This window comes from Canis lupus, chromosome 27 (genome assembly GCF_011100685.1).
Source record: "Canis lupus familiaris isolate Mischka breed German Shepherd chromosome 27, alternate assembly UU_Cfam_GSD_1.0, whole genome shotgun sequence".
In the NCBI taxonomy this organism is placed as follows: domain Eukaryota; kingdom Metazoa; phylum Chordata; class Mammalia; order Carnivora; family Canidae; genus Canis; species Canis lupus.
In genome coordinates this window covers 7,089,997-7,108,240 of record NC_049248.1, presented here as the reverse complement: position 1 = coordinate 7,108,240, position 18,244 = coordinate 7,089,997, and the positions used below count along the sequence as shown (strand labels likewise).

Genomic DNA, 18,244 nt, shown 5'->3' with positions numbered 1-18,244 from the left:
TCATGACCTGAGCTGAAATCAAGAGTCAGATGTTCAACTGACTGAACCACCCGGGTACCCCATTCATGGTGTCTTTTGAAACATTTTTAATTTTGTTGAAAGACAATTTGTCTGTCTTTGATAACTTGTGCTTTTTGGTATAATAGCTAAGAAACCATTGCTTAACTTAAGGTAATAAAGATTTACTCCTGTGTTATCTTCCAAATGTTTTATAGCTTCAGCTATTGCATTTAGGTCTGGTATCTATTTTTGAAAATGTTAATATTTATGTATGGTGCGAGGAAAGAGTTCAACTTCCTTCTTTTTTGTGAGGATATCCAGTTGTCCCGGTACTATTTCCCCATTTCTTTCCCCGCCTCTTAGTGCCTTTGTTGAAATTTAAGGTTTTATTTCTGCAGTCTTGATTCTAGGGACTGACCAATTTTTCTATCCTTATGCCAGTACCACAGTAGCTTTGTAGTAAGGGTTTTTTTTTTTTTTTTTTGTACTTGATTTTGTATACTGCAACTTTACTGAATTAGTCCTAACAGTTCTTTGATAGTCTTAGGGTTTTCTATATGTAATATTATGTCATCTGAAAATAGTGACAGTTTTAATTCTTTCTTTCCAATTTGGGTGTCTTTATTTCTTGTCCTTGCCTAACTGCTGTGCTTGTAGTAAGTTTTGAAATCAGAAAGTGTGAAACCAATTATATTGATTTTTGTTTATATTTTCTATTTCTCTGCAGTTTTGCAGTTTCCATATCATCTATTTATTAAGGCCATACTTATTTTTATTTATTAGAACATATTTATGTTTTCTGCTTTAAGTCTTTTCTTGTTAAACCCAATATTTGGGCTCTCTTGAGATCAGGTGTGTGTGTGTGTGTGTGTGTGTGTGTGTGTGTGTGTTGTTTGCTTTTGGTGATTAAGTCCTGTTTATTTTAGAAGCATAAAAATCAGAGTTGGAAAGGAGTGATGAGAACAAAACACCAGTCCCTTTGACAGGGCCAGATACAGCCCAGGCTGTGTCTCTGTGTATGACCAAGGCTGGCCCAGCAGCCTTGACCAGCCTTTTCCAGTGAGAACAATGGAGGTGTGAATCTTTCATGATGTTGGGGGTAGAGTAAATTGGCTCCAGATCCCTCTGGACCTAGTGAAAAAGGCCAGAGGACTGAGATGAGTTTTTATTACTTGTTTTGTGCCTTTCATGGGCCACTTATTCCTGTTTCTTGTGTGTCTAGTAAGTTTTGATGGTGAAATAGACATTGTGCTTGATATGACATTATCTTTCTTTCAGAAGAGTTAAAAATTTATTTTAAGAAAAGTTTTCTGGCATGCAGTTCAACTACTGGCCGATCCTTTGAGCTTAATATTTAGGTTTGGTTTTCTGCTTCATTAAGGTATATAATGTGGAAAATGCAAGGTATTTTTCATGATTCTCTAACTCGGTAAGACTTAACCTCTCAAGTCTGTCTCCCCTATTGATATGTTCAGGGATTGGCCTTAGAAGCTTCTTTTTTAGGGATAGTCTACTATAAATATTTTTCTAGTGTGTGGTTCTCACTCTAGAATGGGGTCTTGTGTCTCAGCTGGATGTCCGAAATGTTAGGACATGTTAATGAGGTCTTGCTGCTCTGGCTGGGATGGAACTTCAGCGTCTTCCAGGACTGTTTGACCTCCAGCATCTTGTTCTGATCTCAGTGTGTGGTAGCCTCTCTCTGGTCCGCCTCATACATTTCACCCTTATGCATGTGGAGTCTTGCTCTCAGCCAAGGACTCATGAAGGTCCCCAGAGGTCTCTCTGGAGAATTTTCTTTGCATAGATTCCTCCTCTCTTGTGCTCTGCCCCATAATTTTCAGCCATTGTAGCTGCTCCAAGCCTTGACTTCTGCCTCCTCAGTTCCATGGGATTTTGCTTGCTTGGATTCCTGCTCCCTGAACTCCAGTCAATAATGTGTTTTCATGGAGTTACATTTGTGACTTTCTGTTCTCAGGAATTGCAGTTCCATGCTGATGATTGTTCAGTGCTTGAAATGGTTGGCTTGTGTCATTTGTTCTGTTTTGTAGCTGTTTATAGAAGAATTTCCAGCCAGGATCAGTGATTTTATCGGTACTGGAAACTAGTTTTTGTCAGCAGGTTTTTAGTCAAAAAGTATTTTGTTGACAAATATTTTCAGATGTAGGTCATTGGCAAAGGCCAGAAATCACAGGACTTTCTAATATTAATTCAAAAGTGATCTTCATGATTTAGAAAAGAGTGAAATTTTTGTGTTTATTTAATTTTAATGAGAAGCTAAGATCCCAGCCTTAATTTTTGTCTTAAGGGAGAGTTGGACTATGGAGGTGCCTACAGGCAAGGCCACACTTTTCTTTAAAATCAGCTTTGTTACTGCTTAGCAGTACTTAAACTCAACATAACCAAAGTTCTGGAATTCTATAGCACAAAGCATGAGGGGAAGGGGTGGTTATTTTGCACAAAGCATAGGAGAGAAATCCTTCTGCTAATCTTTTCAGCATTTCGATTTTTTAATCCACTCTTTCATTGAGCACCTGCTGTGTGCCAGGCTGCAGTGAAGGTCAAAGATGATATATAGGCCTTACTTTTGAGAATCTCTCCCCATTTGTGGTTTGCAGAAATTATGAGGGGGCTGTTAAATCCATGGGGTTGGGAGAAGTTTGGGAAGGGGTCTGTTGAGCAGGGCTCTGGCATGTGGATATTTGACTCTGATGGTATCTCAGTGGGCTAATTACTGATCTTGTAGGTAGAGTTATTATTGTCTGCATTGCTAGTGAAGGAAGGGTGCTATATTAGTTAGGCTAACACTCAGGTAGCTGCTAAGGAATAGATAAAAAAATAAATGAGTAAAACCTGACAGTTTACCTCTTGCTAAAGCAATAATCCAGGTGAGTAAACAAGTTGGCTTGTTAGAGCTAGGTGGCTCTTAGCCATATAGCTTTTCAGGGAGCTAGCATGATGGCTTAGCCAATTTCAACTATGACTGCCAAGGTGGCCCTCAGGGTTGTCCTCCCAGTTATCTGAAAGGGGAGAAAAACATGGAAGGGCATGAAGGAGCATGCACAGAAAGTTTCTATGGGCCAGGTCTGGAAGTAGGACATGCCTCTCTGTTCACATCCCTCTGGCTGGAATTTGGTCTTGTAGCTACATTTAATTGCAAGAGAGGCCAGGAAATAGGGTCTAGCTGTGTGCCCAGAAAGAAGAGGAGAGCATAGATTTTTTTGGTAAGCAGCTAGAAGTCTCTGTCTTAGGGGTTTCTCAAAAAATGATAATTTTGGTGTGGCATGGTCACACTTATTTTCCTGTATTAAAGTTGCAGATTTACACACCTGTCTCTCCAAGTAAGGCTCTGAAGTCTTCAAGTTTCAGCAGGACAGGGCAGGACAGGGAGTGGTAAATGCTTATTAAATGGTTTCTGAATGAAGGAATGAGTTTTTTTTAGTATAGTTTTATCTGTCTGTTACCAAAGTCCCCAAATGATGATGATATTGATAATAAGAACTGCTATTTATTGAGCATCTACTGAGCACTAAGCTTTGCAAGCATGATCTCATTTCTTTTTGTTTCATTTTATTTCATTTTATTTTATTTTATTTTATTTATTTTATTTATATTATTGATAAATGACTGTTTAATCCCCATCCCCTATTTCCCCAGTCCCCCACTCATCTCTCCTCTGGTAACCTTTAGTTTGTTCTCTATAGTTAAGAGTCTATTTCTTGGTTTGTCTCTCTCTCTTTCTTTTTTCTTTGGTTATTTGTTTTGTTTTTAAAATTCCACATATGAGTGAGATCATATGGTATTTGTCTTTCCCGGACTGAGTTATTTCACTTGGCATTCACTAGCTCTATCCATATTGTTGCAAATGGCAAGATTTCATTCTTTTTTTATGGCCAAATAGTATTCCATTTGTGTGTGTGTGTGTGTGTGTGTGTGTGTATCACATGTTCTTTATCCATTGGGCTCTTGTAGATAATGCTACTATAGACATAGTGGTGCATGTATCCCTTCGAATTAGTGTTTTTGCATTTTTTTGGTAAATAGTAATGTGATTCCTGTATCATACAGCAGTTCTACTTTTAACTTTTTGAGGAATTTCCATACCATTTTTCCACAATGGCTGCATCAGTTTACATTCCTACCAGCAGTGCATGTTGGGTCCTTTTTCTCTACATTCTCATCAGCATTTGTTGCTTGTGTCGTTGATTTTAGCTGTTCTGACAGGTGTGAAGTCATATCTCATTGTTGTTTTGATTTGTATTTCCCTGATGATGAGTGATGTTGAGCATCTTTTCATGTGTCTATTGGCCACCTATGTGTCTTTGGGAGAGATGTCTGTTTATATCTTCTGACCGTTTTTAAATTTATTTGTTTTTTAGGTATTGAGTTCTATCAGTTCTTATATATTTTGGATAATAACTCTTTATCAGATATGTCATTTATAAATATTTTCTCCGGGATCCCTGGGTGGCGCAGCGGTTTAGCGCCTGCCTTTGGACCAGGGCGCGATCCTGGAGACCAGGATCTCTCCTATTCCATAGGTTGCCTTTTAGTCTTGTTGATCATTTCCTTCACTGTGAAGAAACTTTTAATTTTGATGCAGTCCCAACAGTTTATTTTTACTTATTTCCCTTGCCTCAGTATCTAGAAAGATGTTGCTATAGCCATGTCAGAGAGATTACTGTGTTCTCTTCAGGGATTTCTATGGTTTCAGGTCTCACATTGAGATCTTTAATTCATTTTGTGTTTATTTATGTGTATGATTTAAGAAGTGGACCAATCTCATTCTTTTGCATATTGCTGTCCAGTTTCTCCAACACCACTTGTTAAAGAGACTGTCTTTTTCCAATTGGATATTCATTCCTCCTTTGTCAAAGATTGATTGACCATATACTTGTGGGTCCACTTCTGGGTTTTCTGTCTGACCCATTGAGCTATGTGTCTATTTTTATGCTAGTACCATGCTGTTTTAATCTATCACTTTGTAATATAACTTGAAATCTGGAAGTGTGATGCCTGCATTTGTTTTTCTTTTTCAAGATTGCTTTGGCTATTTGGGGCCTTTTGCAGTTCCTTACGAATTTTGGGATTGTTTGTTCAACTTCTGTGAATGAAGGAATTAATTTATAGTGAATTGGTATGATATTAGTTGGCCAACAGATTCAGTTTCTTCTTTAAAATATTAAAAAACTTTAAAAAAATTTAAAGTGATTAACTGACTAGTGTGAGCTGGAGGAAGCAGATGAAGGCATTGTGAGTGTTGTTTTAAATGTGAAATACATATTTTATTTGTGCTTGAAACCCACACAATTCTTTGAGAGGCTACACTTGAATTTGATTTCTTCTTTGGAACTCAATGCTTTTCAGATTGGATTAGAGGGAAGAGAGGGAGAAATTATGAAAATAATGTATGAACTGGAGATACAGTTGCATATTTAAAAACATTTTTTTCAATAAAAATCTCATTATGAAGGATTGAACCAAGGCCCTAGTTATGGGACTTGGCTATCCCTGCTCCTCTGAAGTGAGGTGAAGTGATAAAATTCTGCCTGAGGGTCACCTTTTTAAAAAGTTGCTTTTTAACTGCATACCATATTGTGATGGTCCTATATGTTGATCTTGAGGTTTTTCCTGGAATGGCACATATTTATGGTTTCAATTTAGAGGAAGATACTTGCCTTTCTATTCGTTATGGCAGGTAGGTGAGCCTCCAGTTCATCTATTAACTATATCAAATTATTCAGGTACCAGTTAACTACATTTAATGACATTTAGTGTTTGAATTTACTTGGACTGTGTAGAACTCATTCCTACCCCCTCTGAGTCTCAAGCTTGTATTATTATCCAAGCTCTCCAGTATGCCTTAGAAGTCAATAAGCTGAACCAAAGCTGCAGAAGTGGAGGGTCTTAACCCCGGTTAAAGCACACACTGCTACTGCTTCTTCTTCTTCTTCTTCTTCTTCTTCTTCTTTAAAGATTTTATTTATTTATTCATGAGAGACACACAGAGAGAGACAGAGACACAGGCAAAGGGAGACGCAGGCTCCATGCAGGGAGCCTGATGTGAGACTCGATCCCAGGACTCCAGGATCACACCCTGGACCAAAGAAGGCAGGCCCTAAACTGCTGAGCTACCCAGGGCTCCCCGCAACACACCGCTTCTATAGCCAGTGGACCAAGGGCTGCTCGTGGGGTGCCAAGCATGGTAGCTTTCTTTTCCTTCTCCAGTGACAGGCTTCCCTTGCTTCTGGGTTCATGCAGCACCCATTTTTTTTTTTTTTTATAACACCTAGGCCAAGGCAGGTCTTTAGCTCAAAATGTTTATTTTGGCTGTGCTAAGTGGCACTGAGTTTTGTCCTAAGCTTACTTTATTCAAGTTCTTTTTTTTTTTTTTTTTACTTTATTCAAGTTCTAAGTGATACTCCTTTCTTTCATATGCCAAGACCTTGTGACTATATCTCTGCTCATATTTTTGATTCTGTAGACCAGGGACCTCACCCCTGGAGGCACAATAGAGCACCTCAGACAAATTAAGTCCAAATCTTGAGGTGGAGCCCAGACATCAATATTTTAACTTTCTTAGATGATTCTAATTATGTGTCTAGGGTTGAGAACCAGCCAGTTCTCCACTGGTCCTCACTTTTCCCAATTGCTGAATGCTAATATTTTAAGTCTGGCTTCCCACAGCCATCTCTGCCTCCCCATAGAGTGGCTGTTGTGTGCTTCTGTTTCTCCTTCTCCAGAACTACTTCTCTTGATTTTGTCCTTTGGAATGTGGTGATATCATATCACTGATAGTCAAATGAGGACACATCTGGTTTTAAGTAAGAACAATTTGTATTTGGCTAGGCCACAGCAGCCTAATAGAAATGGAGTTATGAGAAATTTAAAAATGTGTCTCTCAAGCTCCCCCCCCCTCACTAGTTATTATGGGATCTCCAGTCCTTTTAAAAAGTTTGACCCAGCAATTATGGCAATTATGGGAGTCCCTTGAAGTGTCTCCAGTGTGTTTGTGAACAATTCTTCAAGCTTCTACGCGGTGTTAGCCATCTTAGTTGGTGCTTGATATTGAGAATTCCCTTTTCCCAAGCTGTGGGAAAATACTTGTCCTGCTCCCAAAGCCAGTTATGTGCAAGTCCTCATGCTTGGGGCTAAACATACCTGGTTTAAACATACCAAGATAGGCACTCTTCCTGTCCTCAAGGAGAGCACAACTGATAGATGTAGCTTATTGTCTGTATGATACGAACTTTACTCATATCAGTTAACCACGTCTGTAGCATAGAGAAAACTTTTGAGCAATTTCCTATAGATTATACATGTATTTGGGATATTTTATAAAATTCTGAGGTTCATCCATGTTCCTCCTGTCTGCTGAATTCCTCGTATCTCATCCAGATCCAAAAGCCTATGGAGCCTGGGCAGGAAGCTATGATTACAGGAGCTTTAGCCTCGGACCCAGTCCATTTTGGGCAACAGAAATCTGTTCCACCTTCTTTGGAGAGCTGGGAATAAGACAGAGATCATCAATATTGGTTATACCAGGGGGAGGAGATAAGAGGTGGGAGATGTTTGTGGGTGATGGAGGAAGATGGGGGACATTGTGGGGACTCACCAAGTATGTCCAGGAGAGGAGTCAGTCACCCTCATAAAGTGTGTTTGCGTGCGTGTGTGCAAGCATGTGTGTGTGGTATGTATTAGAGGGGGTGGAGGAAGGGTTACGTGTTGCTCACCATTGCATCATTTTGCTCTTTTCATGTTGAACTTGCACAACAGGTTATGATTAGCTAACAGAACAGTTTTGATCAATTATGCTGTAGACTGGCCACTTCCTCCTACAGAGGGGAAGGGACATTTATACCTTAATCTCGTCAGCCACTCTCCAAACCGCAGTGTAGGATGGGCTACCCATGAGTAGGTTTCATTTGGGAAACTCATCCAGATCTCAGTCTGTGGGTTTTGTTACTAAGGGAAGCATGTCCTGAAATGCTTATTCTTTTCTTGACCTGGGTTTGCACTTTTAGGGTCTTTGGTCTGAGCATCGACCGCAAGTGGTCTTTGTTAAAAGGCTTTTTTAAAAGGATGAGAGGTGTTAAGAATGTTACCAGGAAGGGACTTGTCAAGTAGTCTTGGTTAAGAAGAGCTGTTTAAGGGCAGAAGGGAGAATAATGCCAAAGATCAAAGACCAAAGATAAGAAAAAGCAGGTCGCTTTCTAGAAGCTGCTGATAGTTCAGTGTGTCTGGTATATGTGAGTGTGTGTGTGTGAGAGAGAGAGAGAGAGAGAGAGAGAGACAGAGAGACAGAGACAGAGAGACAGGGAGACAGGGAGACAGGGAGACAGAGATAGAGACAGAGGGAGGGAGGAGTGGCCAGCAGGAGATGATTGATACTGTCAGGTCAACAGAAAAGATAGTAAGGGGCCTCGTAAGCCATGGTAGAAAGTGTGTATTATAAACCAAAAAGGTCCTTTTTCTTTTGCTCCTTCAATCCCACCACATAGCTGGCCACCTGCTGGGACCATGTGGGTGGGAAAGGAACATGAGGAGGAGAAGGCATGCCCTGCTCTCAGAAGGTTGATGATATGAAACAGCCAGGCCCAGCAGATGATTGCAAAGCACATACAAATGATTGCCTTTCTCCCCACAATCTCTTTTCTTCCCTCACCCATTGGAATATGCCTGCTTACCTTTTGTAGATGCTTCTCAAAAGCCATGTACTCTGGGAGGCCTTTCCTGCTAGCTCTAAGCAGAGCTGTGGGCTCCTGCTTCTATAGGCCCTTGTTCATACTCCAGCTCTAGCTTTTCTCTTGTTCCTGAAATTATCTCCTTATTAGTCTCTTTTCCTCATGAGTGTGCCTTCCTTGTGAGAACCTAGGGCAAGTCTAATATTTCCAATATATTGCATAGTGCCAGGAAGTAAAATCATTCTGAAATGAATAGAGATGTGAAAGATGACACATACTTCCACATACTTCCATGCCCCAAAGACGGACAGTTGTGCTTAGAGCATGGCCAGATGGCATGTGCGTGGTGGGGGTGTGGTGGAAGGGGTAAGCAGGCCAGGGATGCATGTTTGGAGATGAAGGAATATCAGACAGGTGGGCATGGCCCAGATCATGAAAGACTCTGTGTTCGTATCAGACAGTCTAGTCTGGTTTTCATTTTCATCTAAGAAGAGTGGAAACCACTGAATGGGAGTAACTTGGTCAGGTTGTGACCCAAGTATCAGAGGGAAGCAAGCTTAGTGGCAGGGAGGACAGTTAGCTTTTCCTAATCCAGGCTCAAGATAAGGATGTACACTGTGGCCATATCACCATTAGGAAGGGGATGTTTGGGGCATCTGGGTGTCTCAGTGGTTGAGTGTGTCTGCCTTTGGCTCAAGTCATGATCCTGGGTCCTGGGTTTGAGTCCTGCATTAGGCTCCCCACAGGGGGCCTGCTTCTCCCTTTGCCTATGTCTCTGCCTCTCTCTGTGTGTCTCTCATGAATAAATAAATAAAATCTTTTTTTTTTTTTTTTTAAAGAGGATGTTTGAGCATCAATGGAGAGAGGGCTATTTTTGAGTCAAGATAAGCAGAGCCCAAGAGGCAGATTGGCTAATGGTTCTTTTGTGTGGAGGGGACTGGAAGACCATTCTTCTGTTACTCTGGCCACAAGCAGAGTCTGAGAAAGATGCTGTTCAATAGGAAATGTTGGGCAGGGCCTTTGGGTCTAAATTTTAAGCTTGGAGCCTCAAGTTTTAACTGTCAAATGCATGTAAGAAAGCAGAGTAAGACTCCAGGCATAAGTTAACCATAACAGAATACAATCCATCCGTCCCAGGATGCTTGGGGAGGGACCAGGTTAGCTTCCTCAAAATCTGAAAGTGCCCTGGTCTCTCTGAGGCCCACCTGGAGTCTTGTTCCTGGCCTGCGAGAGTGTGGATGCACTGTCCCCCATAAGGTAGCCCTGGACTGTCTGGCTTTGCTGGAAGCAGTGGCCTTGAAAGGCTGGTGAGAGAGGTGGCCCTGCCTTTCACTTCACACTTTCCTGCCCATGGTTAGTAAATGAAGCAGTAATTACACCATGAGGGAAGCTTTGAGGAAGAGCCCTGCTGCCTGGAGGTCCAGCTCCCACAGGACACTGAATCCTGCTGTTCTTTCTTGGAGACTCTGAAAACCTCCCAGGGCCCTGATGACTCACCTCCCCCTCCTCCCTGCCTGGTGAACCCACTTCTGGCTCCCAGTCTGTTCAGCCTGCTGCTGCCTTGCTCTTGACTGTGCCTCTTGGTCCCTTTGCTCCAGTTTTCCTGCCATCCCCTCCTGCCTGAACTCTCTGTACCCTCCTGAGTCTCCACAGCCTGTATGTGCTGGGCTCCCCTACTCAGAAGAGCTGGGCTCGCTCCTCACTCTGAAGTGTGACCCTGAAGATTCTCACTTAACTGTCCAGGAGCCATGACATGATTTGAAAGGTCCAGAGAGAATCCTTGCCCTGCAACCTCTCTCCCCTCACCTAGCAGTGCCCACCATTGGAGAATATTCCTCCCAGTAAAACCGGACCCTGGCCCCTGTATATATGCAGTGCTAGGGACATCTCCAGAGCCCTTTAGGGTTTCCAGAATGCTTTTACTTATGTTGTCTCATGATGCCAACATGGGCTATCTGTACTTTGGAGTGTACTGGTTTCTAAGACAAGACAGCCAACAGCTAAATGGGGGAGTGGGTGTCAGGAACCCCTGATGGTAGATGGGAAAGCATAGCATGGAACGAGGACCACAGTTGGGGGGAGGCCATGAGTGGGCTGGGGGAGGGGACAGTGTGAAAGGGTAGACAATGGAAGGACCTTGGAACAAACCTTGCCTGCTTGTTCATTTAGATTTGGGGCTCTCCCTGCCTTTGGTCTCTGTTCATTTCCCCTCAGATCTCTGATCCTGTGCCTCCTTTGTCTGCCTCTCTAATGCAGCCTCTGGGTGGTGGAGGTTGGATTCATCTAGAAGGGACAGAGTTCACCTTTGAAATAGCAAGTTCTAAAGGATAAGAAAGTGTGTGATGGTCCCTGAAGAGGAAGGAAATTATAGTAATGGGTGGGGGGGGGGTACACAGCTAGTGCTTCTCCTGCCTCATTTAGGAGAGCTTCCAGAAGGAGGTGAATAGTCAGCAGGCTGGTGGGTAGCAGAGAATGGGAATTCTGGGGACTTGGGGCAGAGTGACTAGGGTGAAGCAGAGAAGTCAGGGTGGGGCCTGAGGCCCCTGCAGTAGGATTGGGTAACAATCCCTCCCATTTTCTGTAGCTCATGTACCTCCAACGGGTTGTAATATTTCCTCTTGCTGAATCATCACCCTTCTCCCTCTGGGGAGAAGATACAGTAATGACACCCTCCTCTCAATTGTGGAAGCAAAAACTGATGTTGGAGAAAATACATTATTTTTCTGAAATTGTGGCAATGCCAGAATGGAGCGCTGAGGGTCCCCCCCGCTCAGTGTGGGGCTCACCACGTGGCAGAGTGATGATGGCGAGTCCTAGCAGGGTTGTGGAGCATGATGGAGAGCAGTGTGGTTGTCGATCTAGCACTTCTCAGTTGTCTGTAGAGCGCGCACACACACACACACACACACACACACACACACACACACACCCCCCTGTGCAACACCCATGTAGTCCCAAATCACGGCCTGATGTTTATTGAATTTCTTATTCCTGGCCTGAAAAAGACTGTCAGCTGTGGTCTTGAGCCACTTAGGTGGCAGCTCCTCCAAACAGCAGCCTAAGACCAGAATATGGCCTTCCTCAAAAAGTGCCCCTTCCCCTCATCACACACCCCTGTGGTCCCACTGTACTTCAGTGTCTTAGCAGATGGAGCAAAGAAGAATATTCAGAAAGATTAGCTCCAAAAAGAGGAATGGGAAGGAGGGAGGGAACAGGGTTGGAGAACACATGGAGCATCTTTCTGTTCCCGGTAGAGCTTTTCTGCTCTGGCAATGGAGAGCCATTGAAGGGCTTTCAGTGGGAGAGGGGGGCAATGTGATTTAGAGAGGTCCCTCTGAAGGTGGTGGAGGAAAGTGAATGAAGGCAGCAGTGGAGGTGGGCAGGGCTGCAGCCAGGCTCGGGCCGTCCTCTGTCCGCGCTTAGCAGGAGACCCCTGGTCATTTTCAACTGGTTGCCCTTTGACTAGGTGAAGAGGGCCTACCTTTCCCCCCAGCGCAATCCTCTAGGAGGCTTATGACAGTTTGGCTGGCTGAAAGGTGGGCCAGTCCCATCTGGGGGAGTCAGTCAGGGTGTCAGATCTGGGCAAAAGTTTGGAGCAGAGGGGTTCCTTTGACTGGACAGTCAACACGCTGCCACCAATGGGTTGCCTTTATTTGGTGACCCCAGACAGTAAGCACCCCACTCTCCACGGTTCCCTGCTGACCAGTAGAGTCCACTGGCTAAAACTTGGAGGCATTCCTGTGCTGACTTTACATGTGTCTGTGTGTCCCCCAGGCCCTCCTTGTTCTACTTCAGGTGGTGGAAGTTCAGTCTTGTCTGCAGAGGAAGCAAATTAGCTCTGCCTGTAGTATCTGAATATTTCTGTCGCTTCAGCTGCTTTTTGAAACAGGGATATGTTACTTTTGATTTTCTGGGTCCCTAATGATCAAAATAGCAGCTGGACAAAGAATCTTGTTCTAGCCGGAAGGAGGAACACGTGTAAGACCCTGGGCTGGGAGACGGTGTGGTGTATCCCAGACACTGCAGACAGAGCAGCATGGCTGGAACTCAGAGATACAGCAGGACACGGGGAGAGGCGAGGTGGAGACGTGAGCAGGCCAGGTTATGCAGGGTCTCGCAGCTTGAGAGTGGTGGAAAGCACTAGAAATCTCCACACATGTGGGTGTCATAGCTCAACATTTTGAAAGGACCCCCATGGCTGCCTTTTGGGGAATAGTGAAGGGAAGTTATGGTGGAAGCAGGGGGGTGTCTTTTGGGAGGCTATTGGAGTAATGCAGCTGGATGTGCACGGTAGTTTGGATCACGATGGCAGTCATAGAGGGTGGTGAAAAACAGATCGATTTGGGAGATATTTCAGGGAAAATTCCTAGGCTTGGTGACACATTGGCTATGGGGCATGGGGGAAGAAGGCTCTCAAGGCTGCCTGTGGATTTTTGGTTTGTATGCTGAGTATAGCGGGGGCATTCATAGGGATGGGGAATCCTGGAAGAGAGTCCTCTTGCAGAGCAGATTGTAAGTTTGGTTTTGATGTGTATGTTTTGAAGGGACTCTGAAGAATCCAAGTGGAGATGCCAAATAGGCAAGAGGATGTTTTGATCCAGGGGCTGGAAGAAAATAAGAGTTAAAGATAAAATGTTGAGGGTCATGATCACATAGGTAATAATTAAAGCCATAGGAGTGAATGAGAATATCCAGGGAAAGGGTGAGAGTGTAGAGAAGAGGCCTTAGGTCTAAGCCTTGTGAAAATCCATTCTATTGATCCAGAGTGGGGTGAGCCATGCCCCCCTGGCATCCACAGCCCAGGGAGGCAGCTAAGTCCTGAGCACCTAGGGATCTGTTATGCAAGGCAGCCTGTGCCAAGAGCCAAGTGAAAGGTCAACTAAAGAAAGATCATTTTCAAATGCGTTTCATGTTCCATAGGCTATGTATGATGGTTTTTACCGATCGAACTCAATTCACCGTTTTTCAGCTTCTTAGAGGAGTCCTTATGTTCACCTACCCCATTCTTCTTGATGCCCAGGCTTCACTCAAGATGCACAACGACCCCCACCCCCCACCCCCTGCCTTCATTTCCTGGTATAGGCCAACTGTCTTGGGTCTCTCCACTTCTGTGTCGTTACTGCCTGGTATGTCTTTCTGGACTTGGCACAAGTCAGCCATATACTGTGTTCTCATTGTTGGGTTGGGGAGGAAGGTGGGTATGAAAGCAGAGCCTCCGGCAGCTGTGGTCCATGTGTCAGAGGCAAGAAAAGAGAGCTCCTGGGATGGCTGGTAGGGCTCTGGAGGCCAGCCTCAAACCCCAACTTGTATCTTCAGGAGCTTGTGGCTCCTGGATAGTGGTTTGCCTAAAGTTTGCGGCTGACCTGAATCTGACCTACCTTGAGTCACCGTTGTGAATGTGAATGTAGCTGTCCAGGACGCTTGAGTGAGCATCCCCTTTGTCATCAGCTCAGGTATACAGCAGAGTGGTCTTGGGCTCCTCAGACATGTATCTGGAGGTTTTTAAGCCTTCCTTGGGCTGTAGAGCTCTGTTCTCAGTCTGCTCTGGGCCAGATGGTGAGCAAGCATGCAGAAAGGCATAAGGCGGGAGAGACAAGGCAAGACTGGGGACCAAAGAAGGAAGCCCCTTCCTTGATGTCCGGAGCTGGAGGCCCTCCATCACGCCACCAGCACACACACCTACTACTGCCCTTCTGTGTTCTTTCCCCTGCTTTTTAGAAGTTGTCCACCCTTCAAGACCAGCATTAGGATCAGTTCCCCTGGAAGCCTTCTGGCCTTGCTGGCCTTCCACAGTAGGGATGAGAGCCCGCAGTGTAAAAAAAAAGTCAGATAGGAGAGCTTTGCTCTGCTGGCCTTCATTGTGCTTCCTGCCTGCCAGCTCTGCCTTCATGAAGAGGTGCTAAGTGCCTGCCTTTGGCCCAGGGTGTGATCCTCGGAGTCCCGGGGTTCGAGTCCCACATGGAGCCTGCTTCTCCCTCTGCCTGTGTCTCTGCCATTCTCTCTCTCTCTCTCTCTCTCTCTCTCATGAATAAATAAATAAATAAAATCTTAAGAAAAACAAAAGAGGTCCTAAGGTTTTCCAGTAGAGGGACCAAATGTTCTAGGGCTCCTGAACTGCCCAGCAGAGAGCTGGGCACGGAAGGGGCTGCTCCAAGGCCTGGTGACTGACTGAAAGCTCTGTTTCAAGCTACTTTTTGTTCATCCCTTCTTATAGCAGGTGCTGGGGGTTGAGCTGGATATCCATGGTGTGGTTTCTTCTTAATACAGAGCTCAAAATGAAAATGATAATAATTATCATAATTGCCTTTTCTTGCACCCCCTTGGGCTAATGACTGCCCTGGGTGTTTTGCAGATGCTTCTTTTCCTGGATTTCCCACTACTACCCTGCAAGTTTGGGATTCTTAGGTTATAGGTGGAGAAACAGGCCCAGAGAGGTCTCAGAGCAAGTGGTGGAGCTGAGGGCTAAGCCCAGGAGCCCTGTGCTGTGCTTCTTGACTGGAAGAGTATTTCTTGGAAGTGGGGACAGATGGAGTGTGGTCAGCCTCGAAATCCTGGCAGCCCGGGGGCCTGGTCTGGGGCGTTTGGGAGCAAAGCAGAGTATTTCATGCTTCTGTCCCCTCCGGGTCTGACATTCTGCAATTCTGTCATCAGCCTGAGGCCCTTCCCTCCAGGGGTGAAGCTGGAAGTTCTCTGAGATAGCACTGGCTGCTGCCGCAGGTGTTAGGGGGCTGCTCTGGGGAGGGCTGAGCAGGGGCTGTGGCATTCCCAGGCCCTGGTGGAGGCAGCAGGTGTGGGGAAACCTCTCACTGGCATTGGAGGCAGCACTTTTGTCAGAGGAGGCCCCTGCCCTTGGGGGACTCACAGCTGGTCTGTCTGTCCTTGTTCTCTCCGACAGGAGGGGTGTCTGGCCTGGCTGCGCTCGGAAAGACCCTAAAACTTAAGCCTTTGGCATTAATTCAGGGTGTCTCTCCAGGGAGTGCTCACCCACCCTGGCTCACCTGAGCCACCTTCTCCTCTTGTCTGGGAATTATAAGTGATTATGACAGCCATCATCTGACGGAGCTCCTGCTGGTGGCTCCTGCTCTGTGTGTGCACGTGTGTGTGTGCGTGCTTGTGTGTGTGTTTCTGTGTGTGTGTGTAGTGAGTGAGACCCTCTTCCTCATCCCACTGCTTCCTTCTACACTCTCCCCTACCCTGTGGCCAGTGTGACCCTGGCTAACCAAGGCCATGAGGAGGTGTGGCCTTCTTCTTAGGGATATCCCAGTGTCCCTCCCTCCGTGCCCTAGTTTCTTCATGTCCTGGGTTTCCTGTCACCTGAAGCAGCTTTGCCTCCTTTGTCTTTCCTTCTCACAGATATCCCCCTGCTCCCTGGCTCCCCACGCCGGCTGAGCCCTCGGGCAGTGGTCAGAGGGGGCCAGGATCCCAATCATGGACAGCAGTACCTCAGGGTGCCTGGTTCCCAAGCCCCTGGCCAGGACTCAGGCCTGCCCTCCGGTGGAGGGAGCTCCTGTAGCGGCTCGGTGAGTGCTGGCGTCTGGTCAAGGCTGGCCCTTTGGGGGCCAGAAGGGAGCCTCTGGGCTGGGGCACTCTCCACCTGGGGGGCAGGTTTGTGTGTGTGTGTGTGTGTGTGTGTGTGTGTGTGTGTGTGAAAGAGAGAGGAGAGAGAAAGAGGCCCAGGGTTTTTGTGAGGGCCTTTTCTTCCCTCTTTCTCCAAGTCTCAGCCACCCTGGAGTCTTGTGGTCAAAGGACAGGGAAGGGGAGGTGTGAGAGGCCACGTGATCCCACCTGTTGGTCTGCAGACTCCCTGGCTCCCCTCACACGTCTGAGGAACCAGACCTCTGCTGTGGCTGCTGGGAAGCTCTCCCCTGTGCCTGGTGCTTCATCTGGTTGCCCAGGTGACCTCTCAGGTGGCTGCAGAGGCAGCTGGGTATCAAACCAGTAATAAACAGGGAAACACCCAAAGGGAGGGAGGCAGGTCCCTCTCCTGCTCCGCCTTGTTCTTTTCCCTCCTCTCCTCTCAACCTCCCACCTCCAGGCTGGCTGAGAGCAGAAGTCGGTCCCCCTGCTGTGGTCTCTGGCAGGGTCCCTACTGGTGGCTGCAGAGGAAGGGGAGGAGGAGGATGTGGGGCTGAGAGGGGCATAGTGTAGAGTGAATCCCTGTGGGGTGGGGCTGGGGTGGGCCAGGTGACAAGAAATTGGCCTTTGTTCCAATGGATCCAGAGAACTTGCCGGTGAGTAACCTATGTGTGTAAGCATGCATGTGTTTGCAGGCTGGCCAGCAGATCTGCAGGGAGATGGGTATGGGTGGCTGTGTCACAGTGCATGCAGCGGGCTATGTGTGTCAGGGTGCCCTGGGCTGGCGTGTGCATGCACAGATGTGTGCGCAGGAGAGCTGATGCGAGGTGCTGTGTGTAGGTGGGCTGTGTGTGTGTGCAGAAGTGTCATGGGGCTCTGGGGTGCAGGCACGTGTGGATGCACAGGGCTTTGCTGCTGTGTGTATAGACCGTGCATGCGAGCATCCGTATGTGTGTGGTTGCCAGAGGGGGGATGAAGGCAATGGTGTCCAGGCTGTGGACAGGTGCGTGGAGGGCGGTGTGGGCTGGGGGTGGCAGAGGAACTTAGGTCACTCTGTCCTTTCACTGGGAGAGTCAGGGCCTCTGGGCCTGAGGGGTTGGCTTCCTAGTTCGCTTCCCTGACCCAGAGGTTAGCCTCCTCTGTCTCTCATTCTTCCTCACCAGAACTCAGTCCCTGTCCTGTTCTCTCTGACCAGGTCATCAACAACTACCTGGATGCCAGCGAGCCAGTGTCCTCAGAGGCCCGTCTGAGCCGCATGCACTTCCATGACAACCAGAGGAAGGTCGACTATGTGCTTGCTTACCATTACCGGAAACGTGGGGTGCACCCTGGCCAGGGTTCCCCTGGCCATTCACTGGCGATTGTCTCCAATGGGGAGACAGGCAAGGAACCTCGTGCTGGGGGCCACGGTGACATTGAGCTGGGGCCGCTCGATGCCCTGGAGGAGGAGAGGAAGGAGCAGCGGGAGGAGTTTGAGCACAACCTGATGGAGGCCGGGCTGGAGCTCGAGAAGGACTTGGAGGTAAGGTCCAGCAGGTGGTAAAGGACTGTGGGATGGGTTGGCCCTGCGGGGCTGGGCTTTTGGTGATTGGTGTCACCTGCAGGGAGTGTTGGCTTTGTTCTGGAAGGTGACATTTTTTTATCTGCTGGGCAAAACAGATTCGAAAACTTGAGAAAGAGTATAGCTGGTGCCTCTGATCCCAGGTGGTGGTGGTGGTAGGGATGTGCCAGTTTGTTCTGTGGGCGCTGGCCTAGTTAGAGATTGGAGGCAAGACATTTCTTCCTGGTGTTCAAAGACCCCGTCCTGTGGACTTCTTCAAATGGTTTCCTTTGGATGAAGACCCAGATTGCCTGTTGAACTTTGGATCACATTCCTCTATAGGAGATACACTAAGGAATGTGCTTGCCTGGGGCCCTCTGAGGGAGGTGGTTAATTGGCATCTGAACATTGGACATGTTTTTATCAACTTGTGAGCTACATATGTCCT

The 18,244-nt window shown here is 46.5% G+C and overlaps 1 protein-coding gene across 3 annotated transcripts in view; it reads left to right on the top strand.

The window, feature by feature from the left end:
- ANO2 (anoctamin 2) overlaps positions 1 to 18,244 on the top strand; it is a 341,963-nt gene that overhangs the window by 7,289 nt on the left and 316,430 nt on the right. For all 3 annotated transcript variants that reach the window (XM_038576551.1, XM_038576552.1, XM_038576554.1), the window contains exons 2-3: positions 16,035 to 16,201; positions 17,452 to 17,778. In XM_038576551.1, the coding sequence (XP_038432479.1) occupies positions 16,035 to 16,201; positions 17,452 to 17,778 (494 nt within the window). The remainder of the gene's footprint in view (positions 1 to 16,034; positions 16,202 to 17,451; positions 17,779 to 18,244) is intronic.